Source organism: Cnephaeus nilssonii (genome assembly GCF_951640355.1).
Source record: "Cnephaeus nilssonii genome assembly, chromosome: 1".
Classification (NCBI taxonomy): domain Eukaryota; kingdom Metazoa; phylum Chordata; class Mammalia; order Chiroptera; family Vespertilionidae; genus Cnephaeus; species Cnephaeus nilssonii.
The window spans coordinates 91,838,863-91,862,392 of NC_137072.1; the positions used below are offsets into that span (position 1 = coordinate 91,838,863).

General features: G+C 37.0%; 1 protein-coding gene across 2 annotated transcripts in view; it reads left to right on the forward strand.

Moving 5' to 3' along the window:
• ATP8A1 (ATPase phospholipid transporting 8A1) overlaps positions 1 to 23,530 on the forward strand; it is a 216,872-nt gene that overhangs the window by 62,701 nt on the left and 130,641 nt on the right. Inside the window, exons 7-14 of one of the 2 annotated variants that reach the window (XM_079777553.1) lie at positions 1,140 to 1,213; positions 6,907 to 6,976; positions 8,556 to 8,683; positions 9,542 to 9,653; positions 11,272 to 11,437; positions 12,746 to 12,873; positions 15,654 to 15,731; positions 16,841 to 16,929. In XM_079777553.1, coding sequence (XP_079633679.1) covers positions 1,140 to 1,213; positions 6,907 to 6,976; positions 8,556 to 8,683; positions 9,542 to 9,653; positions 11,272 to 11,437; positions 12,746 to 12,873; positions 15,654 to 15,731; positions 16,841 to 16,929 — 845 coding nt within the window. Of the gene's footprint in view, positions 1 to 1,139; positions 1,214 to 4,297; positions 4,372 to 6,906; positions 6,977 to 8,555; positions 8,684 to 9,541; positions 9,654 to 11,271; positions 11,438 to 12,745; positions 12,874 to 15,653; positions 15,732 to 16,840; positions 16,930 to 23,530 lie in introns of both variants that reach the window. The other variant, XM_079777554.1, reaches the window with a different exon arrangement.

The window sequence follows — 23,530 nt, forward strand, 5'->3', positions numbered from 1 at the left end:
TCGATTAAGAATTGAAACTTATTTTTAGGATCATTTGGCTACAAAGAGAGGGCGACTTTCATGCTCTAACGGGAGTAGTCATCAGTGTAATGGAGTTGGAGTTGCATTGTTTGCTAGAAGCTCTGTGACAGGCCTATCACTTAAATTACTTCTAACAATTTCTGATGTAGTATATCTTTAATTTGTCTTCAGTCCATACTCACAAAAATGCTAACAGTAGTAAAATGAGAGATTAAAATTTAAAATACAGTGATAGTTTCACTATATTTAGTTGTGCAAAATAAGGCTTTGTAGGCAGTCAGATGTAGATTTCAGTCTAAGCTCTTCATCTCACTGTGATGTTGGGCAAATAATTTAGAACTTAAGACCCATTTTCCTCCTCCCTAAATTGGGAATTATAACTAATACTATTTCATAAGGTCATCATAAGGAATAATGACTATATGTGTAATATATATTTATAATACACTGAGTGGCCAGATTATTATGATCTCTGAACGCATAATAATCTGGCCACTCAGTGTATATATATATTAGAGGCCCAGTGCATGAATTCGTGCATGGGTGGGGTCCAGCCAGCCTGGCCAGGGGAAGGGGACATGGGCGGTTGGCCGGCCTGCCTGCTGGTCGAACTCCTGGTCAAGGGCACAATTTGCATATTAGCCTTTTATTAAATAGGATATACACTGAGTGGCCAGATTATTATGCGTTCAGAGATCATAATAATCTGGCCACTCAGTGTATATACGTAATATACCTATAATACATAATTTGGTAGCTTTTCCAGTTGTTTTGAGATTTCCTTAAACATGGTAAAGATTTCATTTGGTCAATTCCTCCTTTTTATTTTTATGTCATAGTGACAGAATATGAGAAGTTGAGATGTCAATTAAATTGATAAAATGGATAGATTTATTTTATTAAGATGGTATATACCTGATAAAGATACAGCATTCATTTTTTAAAGGAATTCCCCATCCTTGGCCTCACTGGGAGATAATTTTTTGCCATTTTGGAGATAAGTGGTTCTTGTTTGCCAGTTACTATTTTTACTGTATTTTATGTTTAAATACAATGGGTTGTGTATTTGTATCTATCTTTCATTGCAAATAATTAACCAATTCCCAGTTTTCTTTCAGGTAAATGTTGGAGATATAGTTATAATAAAAGGCAAAGAGTATATACCTGCTGACACTGTACTTCTCTCATCAAGGTAGAGATACCTACTGCTGCTCAAACAGTGTAGAGGATGGTTTCTCTACCCTGCATTGACCTTGTGATTTCTCCAAGGAAATAAGGAATAAACGAAGAATTTTAAACCTCTCTGATGATTCTGAATTAAGCATTAAAAATTTGATTGGACTTAAGTGACTCTTCCATGTTTGCTATATAAAATAAATGATAAGCACTGTACTTTATAATTCAGAACTTATAATTACAGTTAAGAGTCTCCTCTTCCTCTGGATATGTTCAGATCCTTTTAATGTGGACCGCTAACTCTTGTCTGATTTCCTGTCATTTATTTTATATAATACATGGATTGGGCTGTACTGATTTTTTTCTTGCAATCCTTGTTCATGACGAATTCCTTTATGATGCATTTGTATATCTCTCCAAAGTTACTTGATCTTTATGGTGCATTGGTACAAGAAAATGGATGATTTCTTTTTTTGTCATCATATCTTTTGAAATGCCATACTCTTCCAAGAAAAATTACAGTGTTTTGTTCCTTTTTTTAAAAAGTTCTTTCCATTACTGAATTTAGATAATTTTTGTTTCACTCATATTTAAGATAGTCATGAATTAGTATTCAGAACATATGGCACTGTTACCCTTTAAAGAATGTGACTTTCAAATGGTTTTAGGTTTAAAAACTATAAAACTAGTCCTAACATAAAATAAGAAAATAATGTTTTTAATCTTTTAGAGGTTGTTTATCATCATTTCCTTGGACAGTTTTATTTGTAAAATCCACATATAAATATGGACCGTGTCCTTTTTTCAAAATCTGTTTAATCAGGTCATTATTGAAAGTGATTGGATATATGACAAATTAGTGAAATTCGAATGAGCAAGTAAAACTTATCCAGATATTTATAGAAGTAAGTCTATAAGTAGTTGAAATATATTTTCATATTTTTTAATCAGGAGCTCTGTGCCATTTCTTTATAGATTTTGAAATTATGAAGTTTTGAAATCAACCTTTCTGTTTATAGTTTCCTTTACTTATTGTTTGATTAGGGTAGGTTTCTAAAACTGAAGTAAAGGGGATGGCCCACACAGTGTGGGAATGCGTTTAACAGGGAGTCTGTTGTCTTTGTCTCAGGTACTGCAGGGCCTCAGGTATGAAAGAGAGCTCTGCTTAGGAGGCAGGAAGCCAAGTTTCTTGGCTTGGTGATTTTGAACAAAACAGTTAATCGCTCAGGCTTAATTTCATATCGTTTTAACTGAGGAAGATGGATTACTTAATCAAACTCTCATACTCCTCAATTCTCCTTTTTGTTTAAATTGATAGCATTTCATTAAGCTTTCAGCATGTCTGCCTACAGAATGATACGCCAAATAAAAGTTTGAAAAATGTAATAGATGACTGACCATCTGAATGTCATGTTTATATAATTTTCAAAATGATAGTAAAACATTTCATCAATTTATGTCAATACAATTGTTTTCCTGATTAAACTTATCATAGAGACATTATCATAGAATCATATATGCTGAACCATTGATTACAATGTTTAAATTTTGTATACTCAAAAATATGAAGATAACTGCCTATACTGCCCGGGCTGTATACTTAGCTCTACGTTAAAAGTTGTCAAAATATTTTTCATCTGCCTCTGTCTAATCCCAGAAATTCCCATAATGCTCTGTACTTGTATTTCTTAAACTTCAGAGCATTTTAAAAGGATTTATTTTCTGAACATTAAAAACATTTACTGGTGGCTATTAATACTGGCAAATCAAAATAGTTCCTTATATCTTAATATAGCATCCACAATGATTAACTTCCTCCAAAAATTAGTATTTTTAAAAAGATTACCTGATATTTCTGTCCAAGTGACAAAATACCACCTGTCAGTTTTTTCGTGTTTTTTTTTTCAAAAGGGTTTTTAAATAACTTGGCTCTTTTGAACCTTCATTAAATTTTAAAAGTAGGTGAAGTTTTGTCATCATTTAACATAAAGAGGAATTTTGGCTTTATCTTGTTTTTAGCCACTTAACTTTAGCTAATGACAAGATCACTGTTAGACTACTTAATCCCTAGTCTAATATCTTCATTATACCATAGTGTCTACTATCAAAGTAAGTACATGGTTATTTTCCCCTGTACTAGCAATAAACAATAATTCATAATATTTCAATTTCTAAATATTTTTAAATTATTAATTACTAGTAGTATATCTTCTTTGAGGTAGTTTGAAATTAAAGCATGAACATGGTTGAAAGTAGTTTCATTGATTTTCACTTTGAAATAAAGAAACTGAAATTTTATCATATAACAAACAAATAGATGCATGAGTTTAGAAAGTATAAAATAGAGTAAAATAACTCAGACTATTAATTCAAATCCAAACAGATTTTTGGCATGTTTACTTCATACTTTTGAGATTTTTCTCCCAGGTTCAAAGGATTACCCTCCCAAAATAATGCATTACCTACACTTTATTAATTATTAAATAACTCAAAAGGCTGCAATTATGCCTTCTAACATCCTAAAGTCCATGTATTTGCAGTTCTGCATTAAAGTTGATAAGATATTTATGTAATAACTTTGAAAATGTTTTGGAATCAGAAAATTTTAAGTTTTTTTTAGTGTATATATAGAAGAAGAGCTAGTATAGTATACTCTGTTTTTCAAAAGTAGTTTCCTAAAAAGTAATTTCCACAGTTATTTTCTTTCTTCTAGGCTAAGGAGTGGACACAGAGTAGATTGGCATGAGAGTGGGGAATTAATTAGAGAAAAGAAAATATTTCAGATAAAGTAGCTCTATATATAGAAATATCTTTTTATTGAATATGATAAGATGTGTTTATGATTAAATTTTTAATAATCAGAAATTTTCACATTAAAAATTGAGCTTGAAAGTGAATAAATAATCCTTAAATAGTCCATGTTTTCTTGTACCTTTAGACCTGATCAAAATAAGTTTTGAAAAAATTGGCATTAGACATTTTATTAACATGTGTTATTTTCTATAATAATTTCAAACTTTCTGTCTCCTTTGTCCATTTGTTGTTTGTTTTCTCTGTTATTTTTTTTTCCATTTTAATTATTTTAAACTGGGACCTGTAGGTGGCAGTAGGGGAAATAGTGAAAGTGACCAATGGGGAACATCTCCCAGCAGATCTCATCAGCCTGTCCTCAAGGTCAGAGCACTGAGCCCTACAGGATGTGTGTGTGGATCCTCACCCTACACCAGAGAACAGTTGCACCAAAAGATGATTGAGCTCTGTGTCTCTTCCTAGAAAACACAGGCTTTTTTCTCCTTCTTGGGGATGGACATTTCACAGATGTTTTAAAGGCCTTGTTGAAAGCAATGTTGGCTGATGTTCATCCCTTAAGCCTTAAGTAGGCAGATTCAGCTCCTATTGTTATCAGTAGGAGACCATGAGGCATGCCAATAAAGCTAGATTTTAATTTCCTGGGCATCATTCATATATATTCATTTTTTAACAACATGCCTAAATACTAAGGCTTAATTCAATGCCTCTCCAGGATATTATTTTGAACAATGTTAAGCTTTACATGAAAGTTATTGAGAAATATTTTAAGATTTTAAACGTTTGTCTTACATCTGACATTTTCTGTAAGTTCTAGAGAATCCCTTCAGCACACATGGCTGTTATTTGGGCTTGTATAGGGTTTATGGAGGACTCCCGGCACAAAGCTCACTGTTGTACATTCTGTACCGCATGCTCCGGAATCAATTGTTATCCCGTTTGTAACTAGTGACAAAGTGCACGTGACTGTGGTAAATTTCAGCTGTCTGCTAGTGTCTTGAGTGTGATGTGCATCTTGTTTCATTTTCCCACTTGCTAATCAAAAAGCCTGCTTTGCTTCTCTGACTGTAGTTTGTGTGTTGGATGTCTTCGTACTCTGCTGAAATATTTAATGTCTAGCATGATTCTTCTCTGATATATCTTGCTGCCTTTTCGTAGCACTGTTAAGAACCACTTCAGTAACAGCTGTCTTAAGGGATTAATATGTTCTGAATTGGATGCATATTTAATTTGCCCCATTTCAAGTAGAAATCAGCCATTTAAGTTTCTAATTTCCTAGCCATTTAAAGTCCTAGAAAAGTTGCTTTTGGGAAAAAAAATAAATAGAATTAGAATGTTATTCTCATTTTAATGTGAGAATAGCCTTGGATCTGTAAAGTAAAATTTTAATGCCTTTTTTACTGCCCAAATCTGGAATCAGCATTGTTCATTTAGCATATGTTTGTTGTCATGCTTCTGTATTTTCAGAAGATGTGCTTTATAATTTCATAAACCATTTCTGTTCCAAATATATACATAAGTAAATTACAAATTGAGAGCAATTGCCAGAGCCACATTACTATTGTGACAGTAATAATAAAAAAAAACCTTTGAATAATTGATAGAATGAAAAATAAATATTGAAAATTTTTCCAGTTGGGGAAAAGTATCAGCTTTTATGGGATTATAAAAAAGCCCATAGAGTAAATTGAAGAACATGAGAACATGCAAAGTTACTTTAAAGTGAATCTGTAAAATATTTTATAACCATACGGTTAATAATTTTCACAGATCTTCAGGACACAAAACTAAGCTACATGCCCATTTTTGAAACTCAGAATAGTCTGTTTTGCACATACACATATTGGAAGTTGATTAGAAAATTCCAGGTGATTGTAACTGATAAATTTATTCCCAACTCTGAATACACATGCTCATTAGAGATCGCTTTCATATTTACTTGTGTGATGTTCCCTAATTAGGCTTATATAATCGAGTGCTAATAAGACTGATTAACTTCAGAATGCTTTACCTTATATTTGAGAACCAGCTTATACATTTGGACAGCAAACTCACCTGTCTATAGTTATTACACAAGGAAAGTTAGTATGTGAAGGGGCAGGATATAGGTGGTTCAGGACACGGTGTTTGTGGAAAAAAAAAAAAAAAAGGTGGAGAACCTGCCCTCCCACCAGCCAGTGAACACCAAACTTCACTAAGATGCCCAGGAGGATCTTCTAGGTCAGGTCAAAGAGCAATAGGGCTAAATTGGCTGGTTTTCGTTTTATTTCGGTTTTTTACTGTCACAAAAGTCTCTAAAACAACTTTAAGAAATAGAATAGGAGCAGAAAGCTACTTTCACTGCAAAATCTGTTCATAAGGTTTTTTAAAGTAGTTTTAAATTTTAAGTATTATGTTTCTGTGATTCTATTCATCTTTCCTAAAAGGGTAGTAAATGCAAGTCTGTAGAAGCAGCGATCTGGAATTTTCTAATCAACCACTTTCCTGAACCAGTTTACATGTAGCTGTGAGCATGAATCTCACTTGATATTTTTGAGCTAAAGATAAATCTGGACACCAAACGGCTTTACATTTCAGATACAGTCTGTGTTGTATCTGTATGGATGAACACTTGAAGTATGATGTGACAAATTTAAGCATTTACTTTATCTTGAAGATCTGTACTGATTGTTGCCAGGAAACTGCTTTGGGATCCTTCTGGCTGAAAAGCTGGTCCATGAGTTGTCATGCATGGGTTCTGCCTCGCAGCATTTTTGTACTAAGAGTGGAAACCGGCAAGAAAGTAGGCAGCTAAAGCTTTGCTTAGAATGAAAGGCTTCAGTGAGTCTGAGCAGTCAGTAAGCTAGTGTTATGCTTTTCTTCCCCCACTGAATCTTTCTCCTTTTCAATTTTAAACAACAGTGAGCCCCAGGCCATGTGCTACATTGAAACATCCAACTTAGATGGTGAAACAAACCTGAAAATTAGACAGGTAAGACCTAATACAGGTTAGTATCATGGCTGCTGTTTTATTACGTGGAATAAGTAGCGTTACTTCTGACTGTCTCGAGTTGAACTGTCCAATTGTGGATGTTTTCTTATTGAGCCCCTATGAAGAGGATTTAGAAATTGGTATCATTATGTATTATGGAACACTCAGATTTACTTGCCTGATTAAATATGGTCCTGTTTGTATAGATACTATTTTAAATATTTTATGTAATAGCCAACACTCTGATGATAACAATAGTAGTAATCTAATTGCTTTGATGTGTGTTAGCTTATTCTTTTTGCCTATTCACCTGACCCAAATTATTTGGCTTTAGTATATATATAAAGACAGTTTTCATTGCTGTTCTAATTGTCTCACTCATCTCAGGGAATAGTTTAGATTTGTTTACTTCTCACACCATCTCTAATAGAAAGCAACTGTAGGGTTTTTATCTTTAAAGTTGTAAAAGGGACTTTAAAAATGAACAGTCATACACCATTGGAAAAACAGGGATGGTTCTGAGAAATGCGTCCCAAGGCGATTTCATCATTGTGCGAAATTCATAGAGTGCACTTACGCAAACCTAGATGGTTTAGCCTACTGCACACCTAGGCTGTATGGTGTAGTCAATTGCTCGTCCACTACAAACCTGTACAGCATGTTACTGCACAAAACAACACGAGGTTAAATCAAGCACAAGAGAAAACGATGCCAACACTGAGTGTCTGAGGCTGCTGCCAGCTTAACATGCATCCAGTTTATAGCACACTTTTTTTGTAAGTAGAAAGGGTATACTCTAAATCATGATAAAAAATATAGTATAGTAAATACATAAACCAGTAACATCATCATTACCAAGTATTATGTACTAACATAATTGTATGTGAGCAATGCGTTGCGCTGTGACATTACGGCAGCTGAGATGTCCGTAGGCGAAAAGGATTTTTCAGCTCCATGATAATCTTCCAGAAACGGTCATATATGCCATCACTCGTTGGCCAAAACATTGTTAGGCTGCTCGTGACTGTGTCCCCTCGGGTTCTAGGTGAATGGGGAGAACGACACGTGGGCGATTGGGTCGGGGGAGAGTTCAGAGGGTCACGGGAAGCAGGCCTGTTCGGTTCCAGACATTCCTTGGCCAGAGGGAAGAACTGTTTTGGAGTTTTCCTTCTCAATGAGCAAAAAGAACAAACTATTCTCTTTGGACATAGATTTTATTCATTTTTCAGCCGCTTTCTGAGATTCAGCAGAGAGATTCATACTGTATTTATTTTTGGAAGCAGTTTTTTAAGAACTTACTTTAAAATATCTTTTCGGACTAGTTTATAGTCTCTCGACTATATTTTAGAACCTTCCAATAGATGTCCCATTCTTGTGCTAGAAACCTGTGTTCAAGTGGAGAGGACGCTATCCCTTAATTATGAATCCACACAGAGTATTTGTTGTCTGGAGGGGAGAATTGCTTATAAAATAGTGGGATCTCTTAGGTCATAGGCCTGGATGGATTCAGAATTCCCCCTTCCCTCCCACATGCAATGTATTTGGTATACTCTTTACTTATTGAAACATTTCTAAACAGGGCTTACCAGTAACAGCAGATATAAGAGACATTGACAGTTTGATGAGAATTTCTGGCAGAGTTGAGTGTGAAAGTCCAAACAGACATCTCTACGATTTTGTTGGAAACATAAGGCTTGATGGACATGGGTATGTAAAGTCGGTCTTCATAACACAAAATCCCCTGTGTCACAGTGTATTGCTAACCTGGGTACGTACTTTCTTGTGCTCTCAGTCTGAGCACTCTAAACCTTTTCCTTGAGCACTTCTACATTACATGAACCCAGAATCCTTTTGTGAAAATGATGATATCTGTGTATTTATCTTACCTTGTGCGTTTTTTATTTATTTTTATTTTTTAAATATATTTTTATTGATTTCAGAGAGGAAGGGAGAGGCAGAGAGAGAGGTAGAAACATCAATGATGAGAGAGAATCATTGATAGGTTGCCTCCTGCACGCCCCACACAGGGGATTGAGCCCACAACCCAGGCATATGCCCTGACTGGGAATGGAACGGTGACCTCCCAGTTCATAGGTCAATGCTGAACCACTGAGCCACCTCTGCCTGGCACAAAGCTATTTAATTTAAAGGAAGGTGAGGGAGGGGGAACAGAGCTCCTTACCTAAACACTTCCAAACACCTCAGGACCCTAACTGGACTTAACTAAATCAGGAAAAGTCTTAAATAGGTTTGAAAACGGGCCTCTGCTTTCCACAACATTGCCTCCTATTTTAGATTGTGAAATTGTAAGAAATGGTGGGATTGATGTTTAGGGATAAGCCACTGAAATGCTTCCCTGCAGCTGTTCTCATATAAGAAAATTCTTATGGGCAGAAAAATGACTTCTTTTCTAAAAATACAGTAAATACGAGAAGGGTTATTTAAATAACAGAGCCTTTTTCTTTCTTTTTCTTTCTTTTTTTTTTTTTTTGGAACTCTATAGTGGCTGTAAGACTCAAGCGTTTTAGAAAATGCCATTTCTAATGCCAGTGTCCTCTGTCACAGCACCGTGCCCCTGGGAGCAGATCAGATTCTTCTTCGAGGCGCCCAGTTAAGAAATACGCAGTGGGTTCACGGAATAGTCGTCTACACTGGACATGACACCAAGCTGATGCAGGTGGGATTTTTATCTGTGCAGACCTCCTAGACCTCAATCTTTGGGAAATGTGCTGTTTGTAGCTTTTGGGGTGGAAGTCCCACACTTAGTAGACCATCTGTCACAGATCCCTGAGCCCCACTTTCTACATCCAGAATCTCGTGCTTCGTCGGTGAGTGGGCAGTGCTGTGGTTCATTGCACACACCACACCGGAGCGTCTCCCCAGAGACCACCCACTGCGTGAACTCTCTCAGTGATCTTGCGTATTGGTTCCATCAGTGGCATTTACTAACTATTGAAGTGATACATGCAACCTGTCTGCATAATGATGAGTGCTCTGCATTGAAGTATTTGTCTTATAATCTTATTTGAATACAATGATCAAATTTTAGGACTTATTTTTGTTCTTTTCGTAAAATTAGAAGAAAAACACGTGAAACAAATGTTGACCATTGTTTCGTAGCATTTTTATGTTAGGCCTCTTTTATCAGCCTTCATCCTAGCCATTTGTAATGTTTACACATGCCTGTGGATGCTCCTTCTATACATTTACTATCATCAGTGTTCAGTGTTTAGATGGGTGTGGGGAGCTCAGTTTTAAGACACTACATGAAAATCTGCTCTGAGGGCTGATTGATAACTTGGTACATTGTAAAGGCATGAACATCTATACTCATCAGGCAAGTAAAACTGCTATTAATGATTTCACCCCTAATTATTCTATAAATTCTGTAAGTCATTTCATATTGGTGATGGCATTTAATTTTCTGTCCTGAGAATGCCTTCTTTGTTAGCACAAATCTAGCATAATCATTTTTTTATCATTAAATACATCTGAGGAAACCTGTCTCTATTATTCTCTACACCCAGGACTGCTTAGATAGTTGCTGGGTCCGGTAAAAACAGTTTCTCAGTGCCACCAAAATCTAGAAACCAGTGATCCTTTAATTATAGCTTTCAGACTTTGGAATTTCCAGGTCTCTGGCTGTGGGTTCATAGGCCAACTTCTCTGCCTCTCTTCCTAAGCAGAGATGCGAAGCTAGATGCTTCTAGTCTACCCTGTTTGCTTAAGTAGCCAGGTAATACATTGTTCATCTTGTCTGCCACAGAACAAAAGCTGTGTTTACAAAAGGAATGTTACTTCATTCTCCTATTATTGTTTTTACTAGAGGCCCGGTGCACCGGATTTGTGCACTGGTGGGGGTGTGGCTTGTGGGAATCCGCCCACTGTGGGAGCGCCGCTCATCCCGATCAGCCAAGCAGCACTCCCACTGTGAGAGCTCACTGACCACCAGGGGGAAGCTCCTACGTTGAGCATCTGCCCCCTGGTGGTCAGTGCACATCATAGGGACTGGTCGAGTAGTGGTTCTGGTTGTTCTGCCATTCAGTCGCTGGGCTTTTATTATAATAGGATATCCTAGAAAAAGGCTTAGGTGACATAGTGGCCCTTAGAAAAAGAGGCAGTTAACCTTTGACAGCTTATTACATCTGTGATTATTATCTGTATAATGTTCAGGCACCTGCCCATGTCTAGATTTTGAGTTTAATGAGGACCTTGTCATCCTCATCAAAATACTAGATACCTATTACTAAATCATTGTACACATTTCTTATTACTCATCTTGTGTCTTTTTACAGAATTCAACAAGTCCACCACTTAAACTCTCAAATGTGGAACGAATTACAAACGTACAAATTTTGATTTTGTTTTGTATCTTAATTGCCATGTCCCTTATCTGTTCTGTGGGCTCGGCCATTTGGAATCGACGGCATTCTGGAAAGGACTGGTATCTCAACCTCAATTGTAAGCATGAAAGTGCTGGACACTTTCTCTTTCATTAAAACATGTGCCGGTATTTGTTTCACAGCTGATCTTGGGATTTCCTGTTATTTCTGAAAGGAGAACATTGTGGCCAAGATAACTGGGCATTTAGTCTCCACTTTTCAATGCAATTTTCAGTAAAAGTAAAGTGTTAGAATCTCTAAAATTTCAGGATCCTTAAAGATAAAATGAGCACTTCACAGTAACATAAAATGTGATTTTATTCATGTTATTTTCATTAGTGTTATTTGTTTGTTTTAAAATATTTTAATGCAGGTAGTTAGATGGCTGTCCGGTAAAGAAAGCAGACTGAGTATATTTAATGCACCAAAAGTAGTTTACACGTTTTAACATGTTTAAATTGAATGTACTTTTGCTTGAACTCCTGAGTGCAGTGAGTTCTGTGTTATTCATCACCTTGTCTGAGGGCAAGTGCTGTTAGTTTCCTTTGGAGCATTTATCCTCTGTTATGGGATTATGGGATGAATGCACCTCCCCTAAGTATTTCTGGAAAGTAAGTTAGCAGGGCCTTTTGATGAGTCCTTAACCAACCAATACTTAATTTTCAAAAGTATGAAGACATTCTAGGAAAATCTTACGGCAACATCGATTTTTTTCAATTATATTTTTATTATATTGATTTAGCTTTGCAGCTATTCCAAGTTTTTATTGTGTGTTTTTTTACAGTCATTGATTTACTGTTTCAACTTTAAAACCATTACGACTACCATCAATTTGTTTCTTTGTGTACATTACAGTGTATCTGGGATAACTGTTTTATTTTCACTATTGAAGATGAAGACTTTAATTTACCTAGAGCTGAATTAATCTAGGATCCTGCCCTACCATTGTTTTTGCTATCTGGGTTAGTTTTGCTGGTGCTGTTTTGTTTGTTTGCTTTTAAGGCATGCTTTAAATTGGAAGCGCTTTTCAAAAGTTTATATAAGAGTGGTTCTGCCCAGTTAAGATTTTTCATTTATAAACCCTCAGTCCTGTCCCTAATATCTCTAAACTTTGTGTTTGGAACAGAATTTGAAATGCTTGACAGTACTTTCATTTTTTAGTTTCATTATGCAGGTCTTAATGGGATTAATTAATATCTTGAACACAAATAATGCTCTTCCATCTTAAAGAATTTCTTTGAGAATTAGGATATGTTATCAACACAGTATTCCTCCCAAACTATCAAGATATGCTATACTTTATGAAAAACTTTTTTTATGCTTAAAGCTCTGGTCAAAAGAACATATATAAAACCATAAATGTTTTTCTTCCCACCTTCCCCAACAGATGGTGGTGCTAATAATTTTGGGCTGAATTTCCTGACCTTCATCATCCTTTTCAACAATCTCATTCCTATCAGCTTATTGGTTACATTGGAAGTGGTGAAATTTACCCAGGCATACTTCATCAATTGGGTAAATATGAATGATTATTGTTTCTTATCACTCAAAACATATTTTTTCCTGATAGGATCTTTTGATTTCTTTAGAGGAAAAAAAAATCTTAATTATAGCTTACTTTTTGTTGACTACAAGGTAATATTTCAAAATATTTGAAGCCTAATACAATTATAATAAATTCATTTGACATGTGAAAATCGGTAACAAAATCTCTCATCACAATATCACCCAAGTTTATGAACCAGACATCTGCAGAAAGTAAGTCTCTAGTTCAAGAAACCTATTTTGCATTATATAGTGGTCTTGGGGAAAAGGAGAACCAGGGGGTTTGGAGTTAAAATATTCTAGTTCTACAATTTACTAGCTGTGTGAGCTTTGGTAAGCCACTCGACTTCTTTGAGCCATATTTCCTTGGACACTCACATAGGAATGATAAATGGAGCTTACCTGCATCTCCCAGTGGTTCTGTAAATCCAAGAAATTTCACAACATAGCAGACAGCTTCGTAAACAATTGAGCACTATAAAAATAATACTGTATGCACTTCTTGTAGCAACCAGGGCTCCTGCCATGTTTTACACATGTATAGAGTTTATGTTACCACACTATAAACAATTTCAGCTGCACTTGAATTCTTCCTCTTTTTTTTCTTAAATATTGTTTTAAATCTTGGGAAAATGTGCTGGACATCTGTTTCCTAAATGTTTTGTTTATAAAATATGTTGCTCTTCCTCTGTTTTATTTTTACCAAAGTTAAAATTAATGAATTTATGTAAATTAAATTAATATCCAGGCCTGGCCTGCCTGAAAATTTAATTTTTCTTTTATTTTGAATAAAGGTATTATCTTTTGATGTTTCTTTTTAAATCACTTTAAAGTCTTTCCACCTGAACAATATTAGGATTTTAAAAAATATAACTGATGCTGCTTTTGTAACTGCTCATTATCTTCCCATGGTAAATGATCCACCTCAGCTGTCAGTCTCTTAATTCATTGGTAAAAGGTCCATATAATTTAGAAATCTAAGATGAGCTGCAAGCATAGCTCATTTCATACAGGAGATACATAACTGAAAAATTCTGTAATAAAGTTTGTATAAATACATTTAAAACTTATTGAAGGTTTTCCACTTATAATCAGAAGTAATAAAGTGACTCATTGTGAACATCAAATAACTAGTCAATTCCTTTGCTATTTTATTTGGATTTTCAAAAATAATATTTGCTTGAAATAATTACATAATTTTAGTGGTGGGTGACCCCAGCAGGCCTTTCAACCGCCTTTCTGATACACAGAGATTTTTTAACTTTCCCGACCGAAGAGATCTCCTCTTTCCAGCAGCTTATTTTTTGTGTGGAAATAAGATTAGTAGCTGCCTCCTTTTGATCCTGGTTCTGCCCAGTAGATCTTTCATGAAAATTGTCTCATCTTGTTTCCAAATACTAGCCTTGTAAAACATTTGAAATTGACTGTCATGCCAATTCTGTTATCATATCCCCTCTCCCCATTAAATGTTCTCCATCTCCTTCAGTTCTTCATTTCACTTGATTTCCAACTTCATCCCCATTCCAGTCACTCCTCTCCAAACATTGCCCCATTGTTTAATTTCCCTCTTCAATCAGGACACCTACAACTCTACAACCTATTCCAGAAATGACATTGAGCAGTCTGAAATGCAGATATAAAGAGGTCAGATTTAGCCTTTTCATATGACATGTGAAAATCAGTCAACTCTGATCATTAAAACGTTCTGCTATAGGGAATATTAATTTTTATGGGATTAGGAGTCAAACCTCATAATTCTGGGTGCAAAGCAAGAACAAATTGGTATGAAAACTATACATTTCTCTTTGGGTTTTGAGAATGCACTCTTTTTGCTTTCAAGTACATACCGTGTAAGAAACTTAGCCAAGAAAGTACAACCAGATAGAATCCACTAGTATTGGTGTTCTTGTCCTAGCGTTATGAAGGGTTCAGCAATCTGGAGAAAGGCTGATGCGTAGATTCAATAAGGAGTCCAAGGACAAAAGATAATTTTGAAAGGCATTGGGGGTCAGAGGAGCTTCAGCTAAAGGAGCTAAAAACTTCCCTTGACTCAGGACCTTACTTTTTATTAACACAATTTGTCCTAAGGCAAGGTGGAGATAATACACTTCAAAGGGTATCGTACAGAAGCATTGTCAGATTGGGGAATAGCCTACAGCTGTTCAGATGTTTGGCCAACAGGAGGCAATAACATGTAGATTAAGAAGCCCTGAGCTATCTGGCATTTAACAAACATCCTATTCAGGTTTGGGGGAGATGCTTTTTAGCCACTCCAACAGGTAATTACATATGTGGCTCAGCCCTTGTTGAGCCCCCAAGCTTCATCAACCTTTTGATGAAACTCTTGTAATTATGACATGCTGGAATTGGCTCCCAGCACACTAGGTCATTTCCCCAGGGGTGTGAAGTTGTACTTATTTTATCAATATTTAGTTGCTGTGATTTTAGCTCACATTAAGCACTTACATTGTGTCAGACCCCATAGGAAGCACTTTACATACATTATCTTGTTTAATCTTTACAGTCAGTCTGATAGCCAGAGACATGCCCTGCCTTTACTGTTGCACATTGCTCTGCCTTTACTGTGCAATATAATATTCTAGATTTAGTACTGTTCAGGAAAGTCAACTGAAATGGTATAGGGGTAGCAAAAGCTGCAAGTGATTATATACACAGCTTACCAATTAAAATAAAATTTCACTCAGTCTTATGACTAGTTGTATTCACGGATTTATTTTATTTTTAAAAAGGATCTCGACATGCACTATGAGCCCACAGACACTGCTGCTATGGCTCGGACATCTAACCTGAATGAGGAGCTCGGCCAGGTAAATGGTATTTCTCGTTTATGTGTTGACATGGAAGTCAGATTCGTTGTAATTTCTGCCGTAGGTGGCAACTACTTCGTATGAATTGACAGCTCCTAATTTTCTATTACTCGGATAATCACATAAATACATGTTCGTACATAACCATTAATTTTCATTTTTAGTAAATGAAGTTGCAAATACATTTAAAGCATATTTTGCTCTCAAATGAGGTATTGTACTGAGAGATGTACTGAGAGATGTCCTTCAGTATATAATCTAAATAGTAGCAAAGTATTGGCAATTTTTGAGTTATAAACTCTCAGTTTAAAAATTGTTCATAGCTTTTGACCAGAAAGGAAGAAAAAGTTAAATCCATCAATAAAGTTATGTAAGTTAAACAACAGGAATAGTAGTCAAACAGGAATTTTAGATTTACAATTCATGCAGTATTCACAGGTGTATATTTGCAATCCATTTATTCAAACAAGGTGGGGCAAAAATAAGTTTACAGTTTTACAGTTGTGAGTACATGAAGTACAGAGTTTATTCTTACATAATTATTTATTCATTATTATATTGTTTTCTGTATAAACAACTGTAAACCCATTTTTGCCCCACCTGTACTGGCTAAGAAAAGATTCTTCTTTTTTTGTGCCCTTGCCAGTTGCTAACTCTTATTTTTCAAATAGCATTTAGACCAGAATTAGCCTTTTCCTTACCAGTTCAGATGTTGTATGAAGTTCATTGCAGAAGCAATTGCCTGCTCTGCGATTATGTGGAGAAATGCGGGTAGATGTTTTAGTGCCCCATAAATGTTAAGTAGCAGTAAATTCACTTTCTGGTGGAAATTCATTCCATATTGAGGCAGATTTTTATATGACTGCAGTTTCTCTAATACCTTGATAGTCAAACATGAAATGGTTTACTGTTCAAATACTAAACAAATATAGTTGAACATATTCCTTTATATGCTGAAATAAGTCAATTAATAGCATTCCATTGTGCCCCTACAATGTAACAAAATTGATAAAAAGAATAATTTGAGGTTTTTTTCCCCCTCTGTAGGAGACTGGCATAAAAAGACTTCTGAAATTTTAGTGAGACATTTTAAACTCTTTTTTTTTTAGGTAAAATACATCTTTTCTGACAAAACTGGAACTCTAACGTGCAATGTAATGCAGTTTAAGAAGTGCACCATAGCTGGAGTTGCTTATGGGTAAGTTTTTTCTCTTTAAATAGAATATGAAATACAACTTAATTAGTGTTAGCAATTTGGTACATTTTGAGAGTTCTTTTAGTGGAGATTTTTTTTTTTAACCTGGAAAGCAGCTGTTTTACTTTATACATACATGTATGTGTTGTGTTTTATATTTAGGCATTGTCTTTCATTTGGAACCACCTCTACCCAATAGCATTTCAGTGTTTCGAGCTGCTCAAGGACTCTACCTGGTACAAACACCCCTCCCTCTGCATTGCCATTAAGTTAGAGTACAGCTGGCATGTGGTAGGAGCATGCAGTCTGGCCTTGGGCACTTTTCAAGTTAAAACATTATTCTTGTTTCTCTGATAACTTATCCTTTTTATTTGTTTTTTATTTTTTCTTTTATCATCTCTCCTCTTTGCAGTCACAGAACAATTTATATTTCTGATGATGGGAAAGAAGTAGGGACATGAACCTATTAAATCCAGGGAAGAATTAACGAGTATCATCAAAAATTTTTATCAGGCTGTTAATGTCTCTTAGCATGTGCTGTTGAACACTCATTTTTTCTCATATCCAGGTATGCCTACCTGAACTGTTCAAAACCCTTGTTTTCTTTTTTAAATTGAATTTTAGAGAGAGAGGAAGGGAGAAGGAGAGAGAGAAGAAAAACATTAATGGTTGCCTTCTGCATGCCCCTTCTAGGGATCAAGCCCACAACCTGGGCATGTGCTCTGACCAGGAATCAAGACAGCAACCTCTCGGGTGCGTGGAACAACACCCAACCAATTGAGCCACGCGAGCCATGGCAAAATGCCTTCTCTTTTAAATACTTTATAGACTAAAGTGAGAAATTAATTTTTACATTCCCTAAAAAGACATGATCAAAAAGTGAAACTCCCTCCTGGTTGATAGAATTGGCCTATTACCAAATTTTCCAACCTTTATCTGCAAGTGAGACTGATAATCTCAATCCATTAACCATACAAGCCAGGTGCTTGTTTTTGGGTTGTCTGGTATGCGCCCCACTCTTCCCCACTCACACTCTCTCTCCAGACACTAAGCAAAAAATAGTGTATTGAATTTTGAAAATGCCTTAGTTGAAATTATAAGTAAACTAGAGGCCTGGTGCATGAAATTCATGTACTGGAGGTGGGGGCGGGGGGTCCCTCAGCCCGGCCTAAGACCTCTCGCAGTCTGGGACCCCTCACTCCTTACTGCCCGCCTGCTCACTGCTCCTTACCGCTCAGCTTGCTGCTCCTTAGTGCTGCTGTGGAGGCGGGAGAGGCTCCTGCCACCGCCTCTGCGCTCACCAGCTGTGAGCCTGGCTTCTGGCTGAGTGGCACTCCCCCTGTGGGAGCGCACTGACCACCAGGGGGCAGCTCCTGTGTTAAGCGTTTGCCCCCTGGTGGTTAGTGTGCATCATGGCGACTGGTCATTCTGGTCATTCCACCATATGATTGCTTAGGCTTTTATTATATAGATAACCATTGGGTAAAAAAATTCTAAATCTGTATCGTTACTCCCATACATACACAGGGTCCAAAAAGAGAAGTAGATGGAAGCAGATGTCTTTGTTCTTTGGGTCAGTAGGAAATCTACACTAATAAAAGATTAAGATGCAAATTGACCATACCTTCGCAATGCCCACCAGCCAGTCAGGAGTGAGTATGCAAATTAACCCAACAAAGATGTGGGTTAATTTGCATAAACCGGTGCTGAGCAGCTGGGGGCGAGGCGGGATGCTTACGTCGTCGCTGGGCCTCTGGGCAGCATGGGAAGGCGGAAAGGCCGCTCCAGGCCAGAGCGAAAAGGCAGTGCCGGCAGCCAGGGGAAGGAAGGCCCATTCTTGCACGAATCTTCGTGCATCAGGCCTCTAGTGTGACTATAAAAGGCTTCCAACTGTTCAGCTAAAAAGACACTTGATTGAATGGTTTTTCCACATCATAAAGACAGGCTGTTAATTTGAGAAGCATGTTTATGTTTCTGGGCTTAGGTGCCATTGTGCATCTTTCCTCTTGATCTGAAGACCTGCTAATTCTCTTAGACCAAAAAGCCTTTCTTCACCCCAACCCCGAATTTACTACTGGCCTCACTGTTTGGTCAGCCGGGGAAGCAGGAGAGGTGCAGCCACCCTTTTTGACATTGTGTATGTGAGACCCACAGTAATCCTCACGAGAGAAGGAGAGACCTGTTGAGATTCTAAAGTTTGTTGTATGATACTTGCTGGTAGATTTATGGTGATGTTGTTTTTACACAAATTCTGCATCCACCCAGAAATGTGATTATTAGAATTACCTGTTTGATAATTGGCATCCCTCTTCACTTTGTCCAATTTCCAAATGAAGAAGCAAGTGTTTCAAATTAGTAATTATTGATGGTGAATTTCTCAGAGCAGAAAGCTAGAATGATCTCTAGGTACTCTTTCCTTCTGCATTTTATTAGGTTGGTTTTTTGTTTGTTTTTTTAATTCTTGGACCAAGTCCTTCAGCACTTGCAGGCAGTAGTTCTGAAGAGCAGTATTCTTCCTGTGTCTGCTGGTGATGTTGTCATTAACTGTATATGGCAGAGTGGGGTTGAGACTGGTAAATATTAAAGTAGTATTCGCATTCAGAATTATCCTCATTTAGATTAAGTTTTCAGTGAAACAAATTTCCTCTTTGGGAAAATAACCTCTCAATATCAAAATAACTCATAAGACGTGAGTTCTAGTTGGACCTTTGTTCTAATTCACTGTGACCCTGGACCATTCCTTTCAAATATTCCAAACCCTTTAAAATGAAGATGGTGAGAGCAGGTGATTTTTTTTTTTTCAGAGTATGGAGCAAGGAAAGATTTATTGCTTAAGGTTTAAGGCCTGGCTCAAGAAGATCAGAAAAGTAATTCTCAAATACATCCTGAGAAAGCTCAAAATTCAGGAGCTTTAGATATGAAGGGAGGGGAGAATGGGTGAGGTGAAGAGGTGGGTGGGGACTGTAGACAGCAAAGGCATCCAGGAAAAGTACAACATTTCTAAATCCTTCTGTTCCTCCACAGGTCTGAGTTCGGTTCTGGAGTTAGTAGAAAGCAGTTGATCTTTAAGGTTTTTTGCCTAGATATAAAATTCTAACATATTTAGAAAATTTTTATAAAAGGTGTTTCTTTGTTTGCAAATTTTAACTATATAAACAGAAATATGTTTCTTTTTCCAGTGTTGTATCATGCTTTCAAGAATACCTAAAGCCTTGTTGAGTAAGGCCAGTTGTTCAACTGCTTCCAATAATCATGTATTGGTTGTGTATGTGCTTTTAGGATCCTTAACCCTGACTGAGTTTTTAATAACATCCTCTCCTCCAAACAGCCTGATGGACAGACAGTAGGAACATCAGCATTGTAGAGAGTTGTTAATATCTGAAGGCTTTAGAGAAACCATTAACCTAAGTCCACCAAACTCCACAGGAAAAAGTAATTACTGTCAGCCACCTCTCTGTGGGAATGTCTTGGGTTATGGGAGTCCGGACGGGGAAATAACGTGCTTCCATGACCCCAATTGCCCCGCAGCAGTGTTTAACACTTGTAACACGGGGAACTATTAGGTAGGTGCACTTCCAGCTCCCACAGAAGGAAGCATGGTGTGTGTCCCTCCAGGATGTGGCAAAAAAAAGGAAAATAACATACTTGCACATACTAACACATGCCTTTGGGGCTACAGTTTCAGAGCTGGTGCTTTTTCAGCATTTTTAAGCAGTGAGGTAAAGCCTCAGCTTACCCTAGGTAGAGTCAACAGTCAGTTCTTTTGCTTTTATCTGGTTGAAGGGCAAGAGGAAGTCTCTTAATAGTATAATCTTTACCTAGTTATGTGTATTCATAGGTTTGTTAGAAGATAATATTTAACACTTAAAACAATGCTTCAAAATTTAGTCTTAATTAATTTATTCTCATTTCACGTGAACTTTGCCCCAAATTGGATTCATGATGGGCAATGACATAAAAATATTTGTACACCCTAGCGGGTTTGGCTCAGTGAGTAGAGCATCGGCCTGTGGACTGAAGGGTTCCGGGTTTGATTCCGGCCAAGGGCACATGCCTTGGCTGCAGTGTGGGGCGTGCAGGAGGCAGCCAATCAATGATTCCCTCTCATCATTGATGTTTCTTTCTCTCTCTCCCTCTCCCTTCCTCTCTGAAATCAATAAAAGTATATTTAAAAAAATAAAAATATTTGTACAATGAAATAAAAAATTTTGCCCCCATCTGGATTAAAACCAACAAATGTGTCTTCCTGTTCACGTGACTAGAGGTGAAAGCTGGGTAAACACCATGAATTTCTCTATTTGCCTTCCTCAGTGAATGCTAATCTCCTGCTAGGTATGAGGCACTGTTAGATAATGGGACTGTAAGGATCAGCAAAAGTTCACAGGGTTTCCGCCCCCTAGAGTTGATAGCCTAATTGGGGGTTAATGGCTGTTGATAAGTAATCATACAGACCAATAGAACACAGTACAAAAGTCTATGGGAGTCTGCGATTGGGGGTTGATCTAATCAGGGAGGTCAGGGACTGCTCCCTGAGAAAGTGATACTTGAGTTGAGATCTAAGACTGATTCAGTGAAGAACTTACCAGGCAGATGTAACAGCACTGACCAGACGTGCAAACAAAGGCAAAGAAATCATCAGACCGTGCAGACACATCAGCACTGCTGGAGCAGTGATCACAGGAAACTCATGCAGACAGGATCAATAGCAATGTGTGGGTGGCCTGCTGCTCATCACACTGCATAGTGCTCAGCATCTGCCAGGGCAGGGAAGAGGGCGGGGGACCCTGAGCCTTGAGTGCTGTGGTGTTTAAGCTGCCTGACTTGAGAAGCAACACAAGTATGTGAGATCAGGGGCTGCTGTGCAACACCGGTGCGACTTGACAGAACCTTGGCACAGTGTGGTTGCTTGGGTAGCACACCCCCTGCCCCTGCCTCGTACAGTCTGGAGTCCAAGCCTTGAGGTTGGTCAGAAGTGATTGCCTTAAGCACTGCAGTAGGCCATTGCCTTTTCTGGGAGTCCTGCCCACAACGGGTTAGGTTAGCTCTTCCTCTCACGCTCTACAAAAGTCCTTTGGTAGGAGAGAATGATGAGTGAGTAGAAGGGACTGCCTCCATGTGGTTGGAGTGGGTACTGCACTGAGGCAGCTCAGCGCTTTGGAGGTGGAAGAGGTGCCCTGATTGACAGGCCCGTGTAAGGGCCAGGTTGGTGAAGGGAAAGAGAGTGGGGTGGTCACTTAGGGAGTGAGAGGTCCCAGTGAAGTTAATTGTACATTTGTCAAAAGTAACAATGGTTTTACATTGGTACTGAACTCTGCATTTTTAAAAAGTCTACCTATACCTTATATATTTAATTTAAAGGAAAAATACTGAATGGACATATATACCAAAAGAAATGGGAGATAAAATCTGCTCAAGTTGCTAAGAGAGTAAATCTTAAATGTTTTTGCCACCAAAAAAAGAAATTATAATCATGTGAGGTGATGGGTATGTTAACTACGGCTATTGTGGTAATTGTTTTGCAGTATATAAATGTATCAAATAAACATATTGTACATCTTAACCTTACACTGTTATATGTCTGTTATATCTCAGTAAAAGTAGGGGGAAATGAACAATAAAAAAGAAATTTTATAAATACATCCATACATAAGAGAAAATCTGCTCTGTGATGTGTTATGGGCCACTTTTGACAGAATGTATGACTGGCCTGTTAAAGTAAAAGCTATACATCCATCACATGTTCCTAGTGCTCACCTGAGCTAATTAATGGAGGGAATTAAGTATTCATGAGCATGCTTCCTGTTTGAGATACTAAATGGTTTAATAACTGAATTATGACATAAGTAGAATTTTTGAAAAATCAGTTACTCTTAAAATGTGGTTCCATTTAATTTATATAAATGTAATTAATTTTATTTTACCTGCTTAAAGAACCATCACCTCATGAAAGTCAGATTTACTTCTAAAATATATGTGGTAAATTTTACCGGTGTGATTGTTCCTAGGTATTAGCATGTTTGTTTCATTAAAACACTTGATTCCAATTATACAGTATGTGATTGAATTTCCATTGGCTTTGTAGTTAAACCGAGAAGTTTAAATATTTCCTACTGAATACTGGATTCTGTGCATAAAATCAGTAAATCTCATGTTGAAGAGGCAAGGTAGCTATCCAGTTATAGAATAACTTTGTAAACCTGCTTATTTGCCATAAATGATCATTCTACTTACTATACTAACTGCCATTCTTTCAGAATCAGCTAAAAATTCATTTTCTTAACTTTTTGAAGATCCATCAGCCTTTCTGTGATTATTCTTCATCTCTTTCTGTCCCTCTTCTTGCTTTCTGAAGCCATGTCCCTGAGCCTGAGGATTATGGCTGCTCTCCTGATGAATGGTAAGCTACATGGACCTTTCTGTCTCACTGATTCCTTTAAAAGGCTTGCATTTTATTGTTTTGTTAGGCACATTTCACTACTTTTGAAAAAAGCATTACTGATCAGGTATGGTGACATACTGTAAAGTAGGTAGTTGTTGAAATTCATGAAATATCCTTGATTTCCTACTGAATAACCTTTAGTCACTTTATAGACATTTAGTTTAA